At 37.4% G+C, this 20,453-nt stretch overlaps 1 protein-coding gene across 2 annotated transcripts in view; it reads right to left on the bottom strand.

The window, feature by feature from the left end:
* The window catches only part of CHL1 (cell adhesion molecule L1 like), a 197,494-nt gene that overhangs the window by 46,986 nt on the left and 130,055 nt on the right, over window positions 1-20,453 (bottom strand). Inside the window, exons 5-9 of one of the 2 annotated variants that reach the window (XM_060022923.1) lie at window positions 14,931-15,053; window positions 13,704-13,874; window positions 12,702-12,749; window positions 10,783-10,903; window positions 6,049-6,233 (exon numbers count right to left, since the gene is read on the bottom strand). In XM_060022923.1, the coding sequence (XP_059878906.1) occupies window positions 6,049-6,233; window positions 10,783-10,903; window positions 12,702-12,749; window positions 13,704-13,874; window positions 14,931-15,053 (648 nt within the window). The remainder of the gene's footprint in view (window positions 1-6,048; window positions 6,234-10,782; window positions 10,904-12,701; window positions 12,750-13,703; window positions 13,875-14,930; window positions 15,054-20,453) is intronic. The other variant, XM_060022924.1, reaches the window with a different exon arrangement.

Below are 20,453 nucleotides of genomic sequence, written 5' to 3'. Positions count from 1 at the left end.
CCGGTAGGTAGTAATTCCCATCAAGTGTTGCTTATTTTCCCTAAGACATTTCTGGATTTCCATTTTTAGTCAAAAAGGAAAGTCTTTAAGATACATATATGTATAAAATGAAAAATGTCATTTAAACAATTTTTTAAGGAAAAGAGAGATTATGTGGGGGGAAAAAAGGTCTATAAATTCACCAGGGAAAACAAAAATATACAAATATCCTAGCAAGTTTAAGTCCAAACAAGAGACATGGCTTTGTAATTATTCAACAGGGTGTGGACTTGTTAAATTCCAAGTTATATATGTGTCTTCATAATCTACAATTTGTAAATATTTAGTCATTAAGTTTAAAATGCAGTAGTCCAAATTATAAACTGCACATGACCCTCCGAGGTGAAGGGTTTTAGCTTTTGTGTGTTTGTCTGCATTTTTTATGTGAGTGTTACTTTCTTTTGGTCTTTTCATATAACCACAGTGAAATTAAACATTTGAGTTAGAGAAAAAACATGAAATTTTTCCTATTCACAGTAGAAAACTAAGACTATTGCTTTCAGAACAGGTAAAAATACAGGAGATCATGGGGATGTAATATATAGCATGGTGACTATAACGGATAAATAATACTGTACTGTTTATGTGAAAGTTGCTAAGAGATTAGATCTTAAAAGTTCTCATCACAAGAAAAAAATTGTAACTATGTGGTAATGGATGAAAATGACACTTATTGTGCTGATCATTTTGCAATACATACAAATATCAAATCATTATGTTGTATACCTGAAACAAATGATGTAATATGTCAATTATATTTCAATAAAAATATTTCAATAAAAATAATAAAGGATACCATGTAATTATGACCTTTCCCTAAATCTTTATGAATAATAAAATCAAGATTTCCATTTCTATTCTCATCCTACAAATTTCATTAATCCTTCGGTACGCGGGCCTCTCACTGTTGTGGCCTCTCCCGTTGCGGAGCACAGGCTCCGGACGCGCAGGCTCAGCGGCCACGGCTCACGGGCCCAGCCGCTCCGCGGCATGTGGGATCTTCCCGGACAGGGGCACAAACCCGCGTCCCCTGCATCGGCAGGCGGACTCTCAACCACTGCGCCACCAGGGAAGCCCTTAAATGACCATCTTATCCAACCATTTCACCTTACAGATGGAGTACTGAGCTTTGGAGAAGTCATCTAACTTGCCCAGGGTCACCAGGAAAAGAAGCCCCACTTTCTGTTCTTGCCTTTCCATGGACCTGCAGACCTACTGGATGATCAGCACCGAGACTCCGAAGTAAACGTGGTGTTATTTCTAACTCATTACTATTTCACTAATTTGGATCACAGGTAGGAACCAAGGCTAAATAGCTTTACCAACTTTCACTCTGTGCTTCGAAATCCACGCTTCCGCAACAGCTATCAACTGACTCAAGAGGTTTTGCGTATCCACTAGAAATCATCGTTAAACTGTACCTGAACCCCTTCTCATAAGCTTTGTTTGGAAATTTGTTTTTATGCTTTTCATCCCTGTTTCTTCTGAAGAATTAATCTGTTCCTGAGCAAAGGTAGAATTGGCCATGCAATGCGAAAGGGACTTCAAGCCTGTCTTCTTCAGAGCATCTTCTTCTTGGGCCTGTCACGCCACTGCTCTCAATTCCAGGCCAGACTGAGAATCTCACAATTGGGATCTGTAGTGAGAGCACCTAGACTAGATCACCAGATGCGTGATCTCTGAAGAACCAGGGCAGAATTGTTCTCTTTCTGATGACTCCTCTGCTTTATATAGGGGAACAAAATCTGCCACCCCAAAATATTTCTTTGGCATCCAGATTACTTTGAGCTGAAAATAATCAAGGCCCAAAAGACTCAGGAAGAAACTCTGACCTCCCCGCTAACCGCCTAAGATAGTTTAGATAGAAGGCCTGTTTCTGGAAGAGAGCTACTACAGAAATATCTGCGAAGAACATGGGCCAGTTGTGGTAGGGGGAGCTCTGCAGGGCCTAGAGATTAGAGTCCACTCTGTGGCCCAGCAAACATCTGAGTACCAAACGCTTGCTCTACCATCTCCAGTCTTCCTTGGAGATGCTGTCCTGTCCCCCTCTGAAGTCCCAAACATCCTCTTTTGTCTTTAGCTGAAGACGGTATTTAAGATGAGGCTTGGGCCATTTGGGTGAGTTACTCAGTTTTTCTGGCTCTCTCCCATGTATACATATTATTACACTTTTGTTTTATTTTCTCCTGTTAATCTGTCTCACGTCAATTTAATTCTTAGATGAGCCACAACAAAATAGAAGGAAAGAGGAAAATTTCTTTCTCCCCGACACTGGCACAATGAGAACAGATGCTCGTGGGGTAATTTTCAGTTGAACTGAAATGACTGATCCCCAAAGACTCCAGTGAAAAAGGCACAGAGAAAAAGGAAGGGGCCTTGGACAGGAGGGAATCACTGACTTCTGGTCATTCACAATCTCATAATTTCATACCTTGATTGAACATATTTACCTCGTTGCTACTTTGTTGACAATAGGACGCATGGTGAGCCTGAGGACACGGGTACAGGATAGGAAATGTCTGGTGGCTGAAGTGAGGCTAAGGGCATGCAGGGACAGAGAACAGATTTTTCCAGAGGTTGGAACATGCAACCCTATTCCTGACAGGTAAGATCTATTTGAAAGGATGAAAAAAGGGCTCAAGAGAGAAGAATGATTAAAATGGAAAACTCTGAGAGAAAACAACATCACTGAACTCCAGTCTTTTATCTATTATCCTAAAATCTATGGTAACTGATAAGGGCTTCCCTGGTGGCGCACTGGTTGAGAGTCCGCCTGCCGATGCAGGGGACACGGGTTCGTGCCCCGGTCCGGGAAGAGCCCACATTCCGCGGAGCGGCTGGGCCCGTGAGCCATGGCCGCTGAGCCTGCGCATCCGGAGCCTGTGCTCCGCGACGGGAGAGGCCACAACAGTGAGAGGCCCACGTAACGCAAAAAAAAACAACCAAACCAACAAAACAAAAAAAATGTTAGCTATGGTAACTGATGAAAGCAACTTATGTTGAAACTTTACTCATTTAGTCATAATTGTAAATTAAAAAATAAGATGATAAATCTCTCTCACACTGCTCAAAACTGAGATGCAAATGTCTGAACATGTAGAATGTGATAAGCAAGCTAATTAGAGATGTTTTTCACTAGACGGAAAGCAAAATAAAACAGGAAATTTGGTACCTATGAAACATACAACACAGGTTATTTTCTTATAACAGATTTCTATAAAATATCTATATCCTAACAAATCAAAAATTATTAGGTTCAGCAAACGAGTTTCATTGCAGCTTTCTGGAAATAAATTTATTTGAAAATGAGGCTTTCTTAAATAGATCAGTGACTGAATTGCATTTGAGTTCATAACATCTTTTTAAAATGCAGTAAAATTATGGGTATATAATTATGTATAAATACTTTCCTATTATACTTACTAAGTTTCAAAAGCCTTACATGATAACAATGTTTGTGCTGTAAACTTTCGTACCGTGACTTTATTTAATCAGTGGAAATGCAACTGTGGTCATACTTTGATTTCTGGATTTGGAAAGTTTTAGATGCCATTTTAATAGATCTCTTTTCATTGAATGTGTAATATTATATTTAGACCATGGATTCCTAGAAAGGATAGATGTGCCTCAGCAAGACATCCCGGCTGTTGTTGCTTATACATATTATAGGATTTGAAAGTGCAGTTTGTTTTCCTATTTAGAATGTTGTAACCTAAATTACAGAGTTTGATTGTGTTTAGTAATAAAGAAGAAGTATCACAGATATAGAGAATACAGTAAAATACATGCTTTTACTTAAGCACAATGAGTGTTTTCAGAATGGGCTGGATTTTCAAAGTTCACAATAACATTGCTCTTTTCCTATATGGCTAATCCTTGTTATTTAATTTGAGTTTCCAAGCAAGAGACAAAGAAAGGGAAAGAAGAAGGTGCAGCAAGGCAGAAGAAAATTGAATGCAAGTGAACTCATCCGTCCATATAATTAATGAAGGATATATTTACTGCTTTCACACTTAACAGAAAAAAGACTTCTTGAGCTCAGTTTGCTTTTCACTCGCATGGGTGAAGAAAAACTCCTAAAACATACAACTGAGGGCTCATTTAGTAGTTTCTCATTAAGGATAAAGGATTAAATGTTCCTCATAAAAACATTATTTACATCTCAATAGTGCTAATAGCTGTTTTATGAATAGTGAGGACAATTTGTTCGGGAAACCTATATTCCTTTGGAGTCCTATAGTCAACCTTTTAAATTGTGTAATTAATTTTACATCCTTGATCTATTTTTTCCTTTTGCAACCTTTGCAGTTCTTTTGAAAGCTTCAGTCTTCTAGTCAAGAAAACCATGGCCAGATTGTTAAAATATTCAGCTACCGTAGCAATGTTCCAGCCATCTGGAAGGATTTCTAATAGTCAGCAATTCGGAGTACGAGCAGCTAACAGTGAGACCTGTCTGGTTCCTGGGTATGTGCTGGCGGGGACGGGGGCGGGGTCAGGAGTTACAGAAACACACCCCTGTTGCATGGTATAGCCATATTATGTAGAGGCATCAAACGATGACTAAAATTAGAGAAAAAAAATAAATCTCTCAAACTCTTCCTCTCTGAATTTCTTAGTGAATAATTTAATGTCAGAGGAATATGTCACTGTTGGCAAATGTTGCTATTTATCCATAATACGAGGCTTTCTCCTATACAGGTTTTGCTTGTGTGGAACTAAGGGAAACGATATTCTCATCTTTGGTTCTTCATTCTTCCTAACTTAACCAATCACACACGTTGAGAGAGGTCTTGGAAATACGCTGCTCTTCCAAACAGCAGCATGATTACAAGTTATCTTAACATTTACTTGTGAATATAATTTGTGTCTGAGTATTTTTTTTTCCACTAATTAAAACTGTGGGCCTTTACTTAGGCATTCCTTGTGCAAAATGAAGCTTTAAGAGGTGAACTTTATTGGAATAAAAATGGAAGCCTTAGAGCACCAGTTCATTAAATGGAAACCTGAAGGAGACCATTCCTTTCAATAGTTAAGCCTACACAGCACTAAATAAGTACAAATGCAGTCATCATCCCATTAATTTAATCAAAACAGTCAAGCAAACCATACACAGAAACCTCAATGTGATCAGAAGCACAGAAAATAGCCTGCATCAATCAAATTCACAGGATGAGTAGGTAACCTTTATATCTGCCCAGCAGGCAGAATCCTGCTATCTACATATTGGGGCTTACCATCTTTTTAAATGGTGACATCATCACCTACTTATTTCTATGAGTACAACGAACAAGAGCCCAACTTCTATTGCTCAAAAGGCTTGTTTACAGAAAGATGGCTTGAATATAACGTGTTTTTCTGGACCTTTTGACAGAGAAATAACACTTACACCATACTGTCTATGTTTCTTTCCCCATTAGTAACATATTTTTTTTTCCCATTAGTAACATATTAAACATCATCTGAACCCAAGATATAGACCCCAAAATAAGAAAGAACTAAGACAATAATTTGTCTGACTCCCTCAATTCATTGAAGAAATGGAGGTTCGGAAAGGTGAAGTAAATTGCTCAAGGACACAGGACGTTAATGACAGGACTGGGAAAGTCCAAGGTCTCTTCCAGGCCCATCATCATACTTTCTCCCATGGTAAGGCTTACTTAAGATTTCATATTATGCAGTGTCACATGTATATTAAAATAAATTTTTCTTCTCATAATATGGTGATATAGGAGATTAGGTTTAGTGACTATTCAAATAAATAATGGAAGTCATCTGTGTTCAGTCCCTAACCAGAGATCTTTTCTTGTCATTTGTCCCTTCTATGTGGTTTTGTGGGGTAAATGACAAACCTGATTAATTGAAGTGTAATATATTCCATTGCTTTCTCTAGAATTAAAAGTTGAAACAGCTTACTTGTTTTAACATATATGCATTAGAGGTCGACTACATATGGATTCCTTTTTTCTTTTTTTTAAATAGAAGAAAAATAAATCAACGTGGGAAACGTACCTTCTACTATAACATGAAAATCATGAATGGCTGATCCCAAGAAATTGTTGGCTGTGCAGCGATAGTTTCCTTTGTCCCGATAGGAGACATTCTCTATCTTCAAAGTTTTGCCATAATTTTCTTTTGTTTCTCTTCCCTTTGGTAAATCACCTCCCATTTTGTTCCAATCAACCTGTGGAGTTGGTCTGTGAAACAATACATAAATGATAAACATTTATTTTAAGTGAAAAATAAAAAGTAAAGAAATCCACAGGACACATCCCTCACTGTGGTGCTTTCAGGTCTGCACTCAGAGTTCCACTGAAAAACATCAGGCTTCCCAGTGCACAGACCTGCCCACCACCATCCATGGTGAACATCAGGGTTGGATCAAGTCTCTTTCATTGCAAGCTCCTTCACTAAGCTGCTTCCTCAGAAAGCCTCTATTTCCTCTACTGAGAGGGCTAACTCCATGTAAGTGCTGAATAGATACGGTTAGATGAATGACAGATTACTGGGCCTGTAGAAATATTACAAGGTATTTTTCAAGTGTGCTATCTCCCTGTGGGTGGTTTGAAAGGGCCAGAAATAACGGCCCTCTTCCCTAGAAGAGTTTGAAAAACACGATGAAGTAAGGCCCAACAGCGAGCAGCGGGAAACTGTGGTACCCCCTTTAATCCTTATGAAGCTGATATTGGACAATAAGACTCAGATGTAGGGGCCCAACGTGCTGTCTGGAACAAGGAATAGCTCATTATAGGGCAAGGTGGGCTCTGCAGCACAGACCTGGCCACCCAGGTAGCTTTCCACCCTGACGGGGAATACACCAATAGAGGAATGAACCAAATCTCCCTTGCTTAGAAAGATTAGATCACCCAATCAAAACAAACAAGTGATAAAAGAGCAAATCAATAACCAGACTGATAACTTGTCACACACAAACACAGTAACATTTTTCCACCTTATTTGGGTAGAAAACAAGAAGGAGGAATCAAGCCAGCTGCGTTTAAAACAGAAAAATCCCATCTCATGAAAACCAGACAATTGGGAGAAGTGGGACCCTCTAGACTTTTGTGATTTAAAAATGATGTGGAAAACACTGATGCCTGATTTTAACTGATGGATGTTTTTTTTTTTTCTCCTCTTCACTTGGGCTATATGACTGAGTGGAAGACACTTTTGTTGCTTTTATTGATGATTTTTTTTTCCTTCCCACTATATTTCTTTTTATCATTAATACCTGAAAGTTATTGAGTATGTTCTAAATGTGGTCATTATTATCATCATTTTACCAGTGAGGATTCTCAAGTTCAAGAAGTTAATTTGTTTAAAGTCACTGGGGTAATAAATGACACATTAGAACTTGAATTTGCCTGACTAAACTTGTTCTTTTGATCAATGTGTTCTATTTTATTTGTGCTTTTCCAACTCTTTTTTTTTTCCTTTCTAACCACGTATTCTTGGAATATAGGCTTGTAGTGAACTTAGTTACTAGTTAATAATTGAACAATTCATATTGTTTGTGTCAATTATCTTAAATTGTATTGTTAGGCGGTGGTTAAACTAATTCACTTATTATGCAAAAAATATTAGAGGTAAAGATGAAGGTCTTTTACACACATCTAGTCTCTTCCCCTTTCCTCGAGGCTCAAGTACTTACCAGCCTTACAGATCTGGAACCACTACCTTTTATTTTACCCGGCTTACAGTCCATGGCACACTTCTGCAGGAAACAGTAACGATGCTCAGACAGGCAGTTGTGAGAGTATGTTAGCCGTTGGCTTCCTGAGCACACCACCCAACAGGATGCATAACCCACGCCTCCTAACTGCTTGCTTTGCACTCCATCTGTCAAAATGGCCATTTGCCAAATTACAGGGTGCTCTGGACCTCAGTTGCTCCAAATCAGGAGTTTTTCGTGAGTCCATGCTTTAATAGTACAAGCATCTCACTTGCTGTAAAATCTTTTTTTTTTTTTGGTTAGGCCTTGGAAACCAGTCTGATCCTCTAATACCTATTCTTTGAAAGAACAGGATAAAATGATTATCTGTAAGTATCATATGACTATGAGACATAATTCATCTAAGGACACATCTATACCATTGCAAGAACGTCCTGTGATATTCTTGCTAATTTTTTTCTTTTTTTTAAATTTAATAAGCATTTACTAACAGCACTAGAACAATAAATTTTTGAAGGAAAATATATTGCTTAATCCATTTTTATACATAAATATACACCATGTCATCATCTCAAGCTTTTGTTCAGGTCTTTGCCCAGTCAACTTTAATTCTTATACTTCCTTTGTTTGCAAAAGAATCGTACGTAGCTTAAACTCGTGAATTTACAAAACAGAGAGAAAAGAGAAAATTTGAGCCCAACAGTCAGCGGAGGGAATTTGCCTTTAATCCTACTGAAGCTTTCGCAGGGTGTGACTGAGTGTGCACTGGCCCATGAATATGGTCTTTTCCACTGAGGGACTCACTGTCTGCACTTCTTCTGGGGAGGGAACGCTTTTCTTTTCTGAATGAAATTCACAACATCATTTTAACTATTCTCAGTTTCCACCTTACAGAATCTGTAGAATCTGAACCCTTCAACCTTTCCCTGTGAAAGCCTTCCCATTTTACTTAATAGTATCAATATTTTCATTATTAATAGCCATTTTCTGAAACACCTACTATAACCCACTTCTTTAGATTCAGGGGTAATGCCATCCTTTGTTCACCCTGGCTTTAACTGAACAAAACAGTTCATTTGCTTGAAATATGCCAAAGAAGTTAAATTTAGAGAGAGTTTAGGAGACAAATAGGATCGAATCCCAGCCTCCACTTCATACTAAGTGTAGAGAGGTGAATTCAACTCTCTGGCCTACATTTGCCTAAGCTGCAAATGGGAATAACTGTCATGAGAAACAGTGAGGATAAAATGAGCTAAGGTACCTATGCCAATGCCTAGAGGGGTGGGATAGGGAAGGTGGGAGGGAGACGCAAGAGGGAGGGGATATGGGGATATAAGTATACGTATAGCTGATTCACTTTGTTATACAGCAGAAACTAACACAACAATGTAAAGCAATTATACTCCAATAAAGATGTTAAAAAAAATGAGCTAATGTATGTAAAGGGCAAAACGTACCATCTGACACATAATAAAGAGGACAATGTCCTCGTTATAATTATATTTGTTACAGCACTTTAAAACTTCTAAGGAGAAAATTTTTCAGGTACTCTAAAAGTTTTACAATGTATCACCTTCACCTGAAAGGCAACCAGATCAGCCAGGATTCCCAACCCAAACCCACGATGAGTAAGAAGAAACCACTTCAGGTGAAACTCTTCTGACAAGGCATCAGGCATCCTCAAGTTCCCAAAGACAACACATATTGACATTCACTTTCTTCTTCTATATTGCTTCATGACATTGCATTTTCCAAAAAGCACGTGAGAGCCTTTCTATTATACTGAAGACAATTCATGTAGTTGCCGGCACACTCAAGAGGTAAGTTATAGCATTTGTGAGAAATAGGAAAAAAGGATTACTGACATATTCTCCCTGCCCAAAGAGTCAACCAAGAATAGTGATGAACCCTGAAAGAATTTAATTTCTACCACTATAAACGCATATGAATAAGAACAAAAGAGTAGGCAGTTACCAACATGATTCAAACTGAACCTGAGTCTTTCATCTCCTCACATAATACAGAGACCAAATTCCCGAACAGAGGCCATGTCCCTGCACGTCTAATTAATTTACGATCATACACTTTAGCAATTTAAGACAGATAAGCAACCTGAATATTTCTGCTGGATGGAAAGAGAAATTTACAAAGCTTAGGAGTTGTAAAACCATTAAAATCTGCTCCTTTTCTTCATAATCCAATTTAAAACCACCCATTCAGAATATACACTGGATTATGAATGAGTATGAACTTCAAACTCTAGTCCATGAACTAGATGCCCAGCTATGCAAAGCCCTTAGTTTACGAAATGATTTTGTAAACTTGGGTGCTAGGAAGGTGGAATGTATTTTCTCATGGTATTCCCAATGGCAGGGATGGGTATGTGGTGGTAAGCATAGAAGGATGATGATAGGAAAAAGGTGACCTTGTATGACCAAGTATTAACTAAGATGGTCCCTGTTTACGTTGACTTACGGTAGTTACTCAATAAAGTCACAATTTCAAGAGGTGACCAAGTGAAGACTCCTTAGCCTTTACTTGGAGGATTTGGAAAAGTGTTATTTCTTCAGTCGTGAAAAAAGTGTGGTTCACGAGTTCTGATGTAAAACTCTCTTAAATTGCATGATCTGGACCTGCTTGTGTGCAAAGGACAGGTGGGTGAAATAATAGATAAACAGGGCTCCGTGGAACCTGAAAAGACATTAACAAGCAGGGGCAGGACAAATACAACTGAGAGACACAAACCTTGCACTAATAGTGATGGGCGGACTCCTATCAACCTCATGCTCTAAGGATGGCATCCCACTGCTGACTGAGCCAAGGAGAATGCTGTCACTGACACCTCCATTCACACTTTCACCAACTGACAGAGAGATCTAATTATAAATCAATCTCAGTCACAGCCTGAAATCTGCAGAGTGAAGTGCAGATTACTTTCTCCAGGGATGTAGTAACAGGATTTTTTTTTTTTAAAGAAATCATTTTTAAAGATGCATGCAGGCACATCCTTCACTGCTACCTTATTCTTTACAGAACAGAACGGAAAAAATCAGGAACGGGGTCAAGTTACTCACAGGCCTTCAGCAAAACACTCGAGCAGCAGGGTGTCCCCTTTGAGGATGGTAACAGACGACTCACTGCCACTCTCGGGAGAAGGCAACAGTAGTCTGGGTTTCCTCTGCTTGATTGAATTCGCTACAAAGCAGAACAGAAAAGGATCAGATTTTTTTTTTTTCAAACTAAGAAAAGTAAACTCCTTTGGCACTCAATCTTTCTTAAAAAATATTTAACCATATGGACCTCTGTGTGTGTATGTATATTTACACACACATTTTAATTTATTTTCACACATTTACTTCACATGTTTTTCACACATTTTAATATACTCCCATTTAAATAGATTCCACTCATACCACGAAGCATGGGTTGCCCTTCAGATGCATTAAGTGTTGCATCAAGTTTTATGAAGGTTATGATTTAACCCACATCTTCAAATTCAGAAGTTCAAACACTGTTCAAGATAGTTAGTTTCTTGATGAAAGCCCTTAAGTTAATTGACAGTCAATGGTTTTATATTCTACATTTTAATCATACATGTTCATGTTTGATGGCCATGTGTATTTTTCTAGAATTTAAATGTGCCTAAATATTTGACAGGCTTCCTGGGCCCTGCACCCAGAAATTCTGATTCAGGAAGCCTGTGGTGCACACCAGGCATCTATGAATTTATCAGGCTCTTTAGGTGACTCTACTTGCAGTCTCAGGCCCTCAAAGACAAACACTGTTGTAGGAAAGACTCAGAAGCATTCTCAGTAACTGGGTAAGGAAATGTTCCATTTCTTATTTTCCTAAGAATACTTTCAAATACAATGGAAAATGAGGAAACTTCCATTTTCAATGCAAACTTTGATTTCATTTCCAAGTGTTCACACAAATTATGTTTCACATCCAATATCAATGTAATTTGACGCGATATGCAAAGAGTAAACAGGTGACGTGCTGTTGTCAGAGTAGAAGAATGAAAATTACTGGCAGCTCTGTGTACCCTGCTGTAGCTTCCTTCCAAGTGTATATTTCTTGAAAAATAATTTTGCACATGCAGGATGTGCAACGATTTTTACTGACTGCTGGAAAGATATGACAATATATGTTTGTGTTATTGACCTCAAAGGAAATGATGTTGGCCATATATACCTAGTCAGTCCATTTTCAAACTGAGGGTGTACCAAGAGGAGCCCTTATCCAGCCCTGCCGATGTTACTGGTATATTAGATATCTAAGCATGGAGGGTTCAATGCTGGTGCCAATTTTAAAAGGAATATTTGTCACATTCAAACAAATGATTCTTTTCTTTACAGAAAAACAGCCTACTATATAATTCAGGTTTACTCAGCCATCTTCCATAGAACACTACTGTGGTAAGTGCTCTGTGGGAAACACAAAAAATAAAAACCTTTTCATAGACAAATGAGTTTGGAAAATGCTGCAACCTATATTCTTTCTCAGTGAGTCACAATGGACAGTTGTGTATTAAGTACTCCAAGAGGTCTTGCACGGAAAATAACCATCTAACTTTCTTACACCCAACGCTTTCCCTATGTCTGTTACACTCGACCAGTCCTTTTTCCTTTTCTTCATGTAACAGCTCTGAACCAAACTGCTGATCAACCAGGAGAGACATTTTGGGAGACCTATAATAATTACTCCATTAAAAATGTGTTATATATGTGTATTTACTTATGTTAATTATATCATCTATAAGTATATAGGTGTATTTATATAGTTATGCATTTATAAATATCACTCCTTTTTACATATATTTAATGGGGATGGGAGGAAATAGAACCCTCTACGCTAAGCAGTTTTCCTTACTAAGAATATTAGTATTTTAATAAACTCACGACGGTATTAAAGGAAAAATTCAAATTCTAAGATGACAATGAGCTACCGTAGGTGAAAATAAATGTCAACATTCTGCACGTCATCAACTTACCCTTGGAACCAATTTCTGTGGATGAACTTGAGTCATTAGCATGCTTTACTGAAATAAAAAAATGGAAGAAAAAAACTCACAAACATAATGGTAGATGCAGATACCAAAACAGAATGAAAAGCCATAGTTTTCTCTTAGAAAAATTACAAAATGAGATATAACCATGCTTCACTAGAAAAGCACCTTTGGGGATATAGTTGAAAAACATTTATAACGAGCTTAATCTTGAACTACTACAGATGAAATCCAGGTGGAAGAGATACAAATTATAGCTCCATTAAAGAGAACTGAGGTTGCCAAAAGGATGCTATAGTGAAGCCCTGGCATAGTGAATCTACACACAATGATGAAAAAATTATGAACCAAATTAGACAATGGAATGGTCATGCCAACTTTTGACTCCACCAGAGCCAATTACTCAGTCAGTGAACTGCTGGAGATTACCTCCGCCCTTTGAATCTATGGTTCTTTCTCCCACTAATAAGGACTGTTTTCAAATGTAGGAACCCAGACTGGCATCTGCAGAATTAACTAGGAAAGAGGAGCAATTCAAATAAGTTTGCCAATTTGGGAAGGACAAAAAAGCTTGATGTGATAAAAATCGTAATACTGCTTCTTTTTATTTTTGACTCTGTTCTTTTCTTCCACGTTGTCAGCCTGCCGGTTTATCCAAAATCACAGAGATCCAGAGCCTGAGACTTGCTTAGAAAGTCCCTGGAATTTCCTCGTGTATTTCGCCCAGGGGAAATGACTAGACCTTCCAGACATCAAGTGAAATACATTTGTACTGTGAATTGAGATTTGATTTTCTGGATGCAGGAGACAGAGCTACCATCGATGTACAGCTGCAGATGTCTCTTTCATTGGGATGACTGTCTCTAGAGTTGAACTAAACACTGGTGGAAAATATCAACCCAGCTCTAACTGGCTTCAACCAGAATAAAATTATAGACACATTTGTATCCCCCATTCATGCTGGCACGAGAAATTATTTGGACTTACAACTGTTAACTGTTAGTTTCATAGGCATTTTCTGCACAATAGTCCTTAATCTTGGGAATGCAGCGAAGCAACAGTAATCATTCCGACTGTCTTTTTCTTCCACATTTGCGAAGTACAGATCTCCCTTTTGGCTCATGTATACTCTTTCATCTTGTTCGATGTGTTCTAATTCTGGAAAAGAAATATCTTGTCATTAAAAGGGGCAACTGTCCTTTATCATGTCTCATCTCCTTTTTTCATTATCCTTTCCTTTATATTAATTTTATTTTATTTTTCATGTCGGCTCTTCCTATTCCTCTCAAGTCCGGTCTTACTATAAAAGCAGTTAGTGAATAAGAAGTAAAATACAAAAAATAACAAAACCCTTGGGAGTGCACTTATCAGTCTGGGCATTCTACCTCCCCTGACCATCCAGGACTCTACCTGTGCTTTATGGGTCTGCACTGGCTTATCTGAAAACTGGTCCAATTCAGATAATGGCCTAATTATCACTCTTATTTTATTAGGATCATATATCTTTAAAACAAATTTCCACAAAAGTGTGTCTGAGATATTAATCTCTCTTCCATGGATGCAGCCTGGAAAGTTCTAAGATGAACGGAATCTGCAACTTGGGCTGCAGCCAAGAGTAGCTTCTTTTGCTTTCTTTCAAATGCTGTACGATTATTATTTTTCTCTGTGGGACACAATGGGAAAACATTTACAGAGCGCTGCTAAGGCACATGCCAGAAGTAGGCTTTACAAGAAACTGGAATTCCAACTCAAGAATTGGTAAACGTTTTTGACAAATTAAACACAAAAGTTAATACTAATTTCTATGTGTGTCACTGTACGAAGTGGGTACGACATTATTAAAAGAGAAATTTAAAGCTAGCAACACAGATACAAGCCATCCTCAGTTTTGAAATGGATAATATCCCAAAGGTAAGTAAATTGTTTGGAATACCAAAAGTATTTCCTTCATAGACATACTTTATCACATCAATAAAATAAATCCTCTACTCTTTCCAGATATGACAAAATCAAGAAACATATTTAGTGGTTTTCTAGTGCTTTCATGTGTATTTAGAACTTAGAGAAGACAACAGATAGAAATAGTTTTTAAAATCTACTTGATTTCACATTGACAACCATATATTAATTTTTTATCTTTAATTGCAGTATGTTAGTTTACATGATGCATGAAATTAAAATGTCCCCTTATGGATACAACAGAACATTACTTACCAATATTCATCCAATAAATGTGTAAAGGTGGGAGGCCTTTGGGAGGGTTGCACGGGAGGACAATTGGATCACCCTCCTCCACTTCAAGAGGGTCAATTTTTTCTTTTGGGAATTTTGGAACATCTGGTATAAAAAAATCATTTAAAGACATTATTTAAAATTTATGTTACAAGTAATGTTTTAACGTTACAAGTAATATCTTAAAGCGTTCTTTTTAAAAATTAGAGCATTTTTAATAAATTCAACACCCCAAATCTTGGTTCTCGTATCTCTCCTGCAGAGGAAAATACTGTTAAAAATATGTGGTGCATCCTTATACAACCTTAAAAATATTTCTGCATCTGTAACTGTAGACAACAGACGTTTTTGCTCTGACCAATAAGGCAACAGTATGCTTGTGCCTATTTCTCTGTGCAGAGATGTAAGCTGTGAGTCACAGGAGTCGCTCGTTTTAAGTTTTGATAGATAAGGAATCTTTTTTCTCCAAACCCTGTGATTTATTTTTAGGGAGATACTTATTTTCTGTCTTTTGCTTTATTGTAAAGCCCTTGAATGTGATTGGCAAATATTCCATTCAGAGCATAATCGAACTAAATAAACAATTCAAAGCCCACGTGGGGAAAACGGTACGAATGCAATGAAAAGCCAAACATGATCACTATATGTTGCAGAGAGAGTCATTCACATTGAAATCACTCCCAGTAAATGAAATATTAAGTGAAATGGAATTGATGTAGGAAAGGAGAGTTTGCAGTATTTCAGCATATTGTTTCTTTCCCATGCTGGAATCAATTTGCTAAAAATCAATGCATTGGGACTATAAGTCACAACTGGGTAGAAGTTGAAATCTGACACCAATGCTTGATGTTCTTATGAAGTGATTTATAAAATAGTTTTAGGAATATTCAAGATATATTCTTCCTCAACATTATTTGTACCTTTCCACTTCGTTATGGGAATTTGCGTTATAGAATTACTCAGACTCTGATGGACGAAAAGGACCTTAAGAAGGTACTTATAACCTTCCTGACCTGATGGAATTTATTAGCAGGTTTTCCGTCTCTGTATTTCATTCTTAAATTATGGTTCACAAAAGATTATCATTATTCTTGGGAGTCTAAAGATATACTCATTCATTGTAAAATTTCTTCTTGAGAAGCTTTGTGCAGTGCCTGTATATTTGCTCCCTTGAGCCTCACCCCCTAACCTAACTCTTTAGTGATTGAGGGAATTTGCTGACATTTCTTATCGATGCACTAGCTGGTTACAGTGAATTGCTTTTTGTCTAAATTCAAGGACCTTTCAAGGCTTAACACTGCAGGCGGCAGTGTGGTTATTACACTGCCTTTGCCAGTTCAAAAGGCAGGCATCAGTCATGTGACAGTCCTCAGTGGATTCCCTCATGGTCAACTCATTGTAACAGATTTCTCCTGGTGAGTCTGGAAATACATTTGAGATGGTAACTATATTGGAATCATCCTTTTGCTCTAGGTAGCATGAAATTTCCATCAAAAAATGGGAAAGAATGCTGAGTACGTTCCCTACCTTTACCTTGTAGATAAAGTATCAATACCACCTATTTGGTAAAGACTTAGCTTTGACGGACAAATGTTATGCAAGTCATTTTGCAGAAAGTATACCTTATGCAAGTTAAGTAGAGTAACTTACAAAACTAGTATGTACCCTAAGCTCCAAATTCAAATCAACTTTTACTGAAACTTGCTATAACTGAAGCCCGGTGTTTGCTGGTATTGAAGTTAGCTGTGTTGCATGGCAGTTACTGAATCTGTTTATATACAGATACGAGCAGCAAAAGAGGAAGGGAAACATAGATTAGGAACTGGAAGGAGCATGTAATCCTGTTCTATAACCAGCAAACTTTACAGTGCCAAATATGAATATACAGTTTTCTGGGTGGTATCTATTGTGAAGTAGCTAATGAAGTTGCACAAAGCCCTAATTGGAAAGCCTCCTCTTCAGTAAAAATTTAATAATTCAAACAGAGAGTATCGCCAGTGAAGCACTATCATCCTTGCCTTAATTAAATCTACATTATAGAATTCTAATTACAAAAATGTAACTACGTTATTCAACTGGCTTCCAAGGCATCAATAATAAAAAATAAAATAAAATAAAATTTAGAAGTCTACAAAACCTTTATCACACACACACCATAAATCTTTGGAACAGCTTTAACCAAAGATGAAATTAATACCTGGAAACAAGGAAGAATATTTATATATTTAATAATTTAAGGTCTAAGAATAAACACTGTAAAGGACATAAATTTGTCAGGTTTTCTTAAGTCTTACTCTTTGACTCTGAAACTATTTAGCGAGCCTGATGCAAAGCTAAAAAGTGAACATGTTAACATCCACAGATAAATGTGAAATTTAATTACTCCAACTTAACAGCAGGCATGAAGTTAATTCAAATAAAGAAATGAGTCTATTTAAAAATAACTCCAACCAATGACTTTTGCTAATTGTGTTTCTCTGGTATAAACATTAGCATTGTTGAGTCTGGACAGATGCAATACTTTAAAAAATGAATTGTAAACAATTGTTTTTCTTTTGCGTGAGCCAACTACCCTGCTTTAGCTTACCAAAACATTTCAAATAAGTGCTCCATCATCACCAAAAACAAAATAATTTGTGTTTCAGTAAGACTGGACTTTACCATGGAATGGTCTCTTTGCAAAGGGATCAGAACCAACTTCGACATCAGCATCTACCTAAGTAGGGCTTTAAAAATGTTTGGAAATCCCATAATAATCAAGTCTAGATGAAGCTATAAACATTTTGTCCCTATCAGTCTACCTGCATCAGAAAATCAAGCAAATCATAGCACTCATCTCTTTACTGTTCTCCAGTAACTTTCCACATTTATTATTCAATGTAGCAGACAGATTTCTCGTAACAACTCCAAGGGTACAATTTCCTGAAAACCCATCTAGCATGAAAAACCTTTCCTAGAGACAAAGTAGCTGCATGCTAGTCTTCTTATTGGAGCTATCAACGCATGGCAAACCTGCAAATACAAACTCTCTAGCGGCTCTACAACTTGAGGTGCTGACAATTGGTTTTGAAACTCATCATCTTAATTCTTTCAACTTAATATACTGAAAAAAATAACATCTCTGTACTTGAAATACAGAAGACTTCTGAAAAAAGTATTTTTTATCTATAGGATAGCCTACAGGATAAACTAGGCTCTAGCCCAGACACTAAAACTAATGGCTATGTAGCTTCAGACCAATATCTTTACCCTTCTGTGCCCCCTTTTACTTTTCTCTGGCATCCTAGAATCCTTTCAACTCATCTCTCTGGAGTCCTCAAAAGTCTCACTAGGTTAGAAATTTCTTAAGAGCAATCTGTAGAGTCCCACCATTCCAACACACTTAACGGTAAAGAACTGTAATGAAATGGCATCTGAGTAATTTAATTAAATACAAATCTTTCTAACTAATCACTTCAATGAAAAGATACTGGTGACTGAACCACCATCAAGTTATGTAAACTACAGATTATCTTTCTCTGGCACCCAAAGAATAAAATCAAATCTCCCTATATTCTCTACCTCTCTGGGAGTCTGATAATCACTGCCAAGGTATGTTCAACAAAGAAGTATAACGCTTTCTAACTCATCTAGAAGTTGTGTCAACAGAATGATCAAAGCATAGGCAACACTGTGTAGCATCGCGTTATACACTGCTCTGGAGCCAGCTGCCTAGGGCTGAATCCTGGCTTCATCACTTACTATGTGACCTGAACCTGTTACTTAATGTGCTTCAGTTTCCTCACTCATAAAATGGAAACTGTCATGACATCTAATACATTGATTTGCATCAAAGTTTAAATAAACAATTTCATATAAATCAATTAACATAGTGCCAGGCACTTAAAAATCACTCAGTATATGTTGGCTCTTATTCAAATGTTTTCACTTTGCATGGTACACCCAGCCACATTGTACAGAGATGAGTTGGGCAAAGAGACAAAGAGCTTTCCTTTGCTGCTGTTTCTGGTTTTTCGTGTAGCCTGTATCATAACAACTTCTGCAATTTTATGCAACTATTTGGAATTAACTTTATTAAAGAAACTAGGGAGGGGGCCAGAGGGAAGAAACACTATATATTTCATGGAGAACCTATGACTTGTTTAATGAATTATCCTGTACTGCCCTTCCTATGCCAAAGAACTTTATCTATTTTGACTTCTCACTGTTTACAGGACTGGCCTGGAGAGTTTTTGAGTGTGTTTCATTTCCCTTGAATGTGCTCGGCAAATTGCTTACAGGCTGGCACCGTTATCATGAATGCATGCTACTGAGCTCACATGCTGTATCACCCTTAACTCCAGTCTCTGTCTGCAAAGAGATTTAATTGATTCCCATTTCCTATGGTGTACCCCATTAACCCACTTAGAAGTACAGAGAAATAACATTGCCTTTCAGTCTATGAATTCACAGTAAGGAAGGACAACCAATTCAGCCCATTTCATTCTAGTCATTCACATACTCTGACGGATGAGAGCAAAATCCTGGGCCTTAATTAAACCTTTAAAACTCTAAGTTGCACTCTCAACTGAACAAATTGATCTTCTTTGGTTGGTTTGCATATATTAGTAGAAGAAGTTAACATATGCTACTGGACCCCTGCTTTTGCTAGCCCTCCCAAATCAGAGCAGTAAATAGCCAAGGTATGTCTTAAGGAAATTGACCTGAGGAATCTGAGGAAGCTGTACAAATGTAGAAACCCAGCACATTAAAAATTCAAGTCGGTTTCCATTAAAACAGTATACAGATATACAGATATACAGATATACAGCCATAAAAATGAACACACTACTGATTTATCCTACAACATGAACACATCACAAAGAACAGGCTAAGTGGAAGAAGCTAGATGCAGAAGATCATATATTGTATGATTCCATTTACAAGACGTGTTCAGAAAAAACATTTATAGAGGCAAGAGTCAGACTGGTGATTGCCTGGGGCTGGGGAGAGAGAACACCTACAAATGGGCACAAGGAATCTTTTGGGGATGATGGAAATGTTCTAATACAGGCTTTTAATGATAGTTATACCAGAATTTTTTTATGAAAAAAAATCCCCGATTGTGTACCTAAACACATAAAATTTATGATGTTAAATAATACTTCAAAAATTATTTGAAGAATACAAGGTAAGGAAAATTAGTATAGGCTAAGACGGACTGAGAATGCTAAGTGGAGAAGGTTGATCTGTGCCCTGAAGGACGCATAGTACTGAACAGCCAAAACAATTATTTATAGCATCCTTTTAACTCCACCGACGTCTGTCATAATGAAGGCAAGAAAACAGCTCATGTTCTCCCCAGACCCACTCACCACACCCACAGGATTTAAGTTTCTTGGTACAGGCTTTGTTTTGTTCACTGCTATATCTCAAATTACTAGAAGAGTGTCTGCCACATGAAGGGAGCTTAATAAAGATCTGTTGAATAATTCACTAACTCTCCATGCCATATCTTGGAAAATC

The sequence above is a fragment of the Delphinus delphis genome, chromosome 10 (assembly GCF_949987515.2).
Source record: "Delphinus delphis chromosome 10, mDelDel1.2, whole genome shotgun sequence".
NCBI lineage: Eukaryota > Metazoa > Chordata > Mammalia > Artiodactyla > Delphinidae > Delphinus > Delphinus delphis.
The sequence above is the reverse complement of the archived record's forward strand: the minus strand, read 5'-3'. Positions and strand labels throughout refer to the sequence as shown.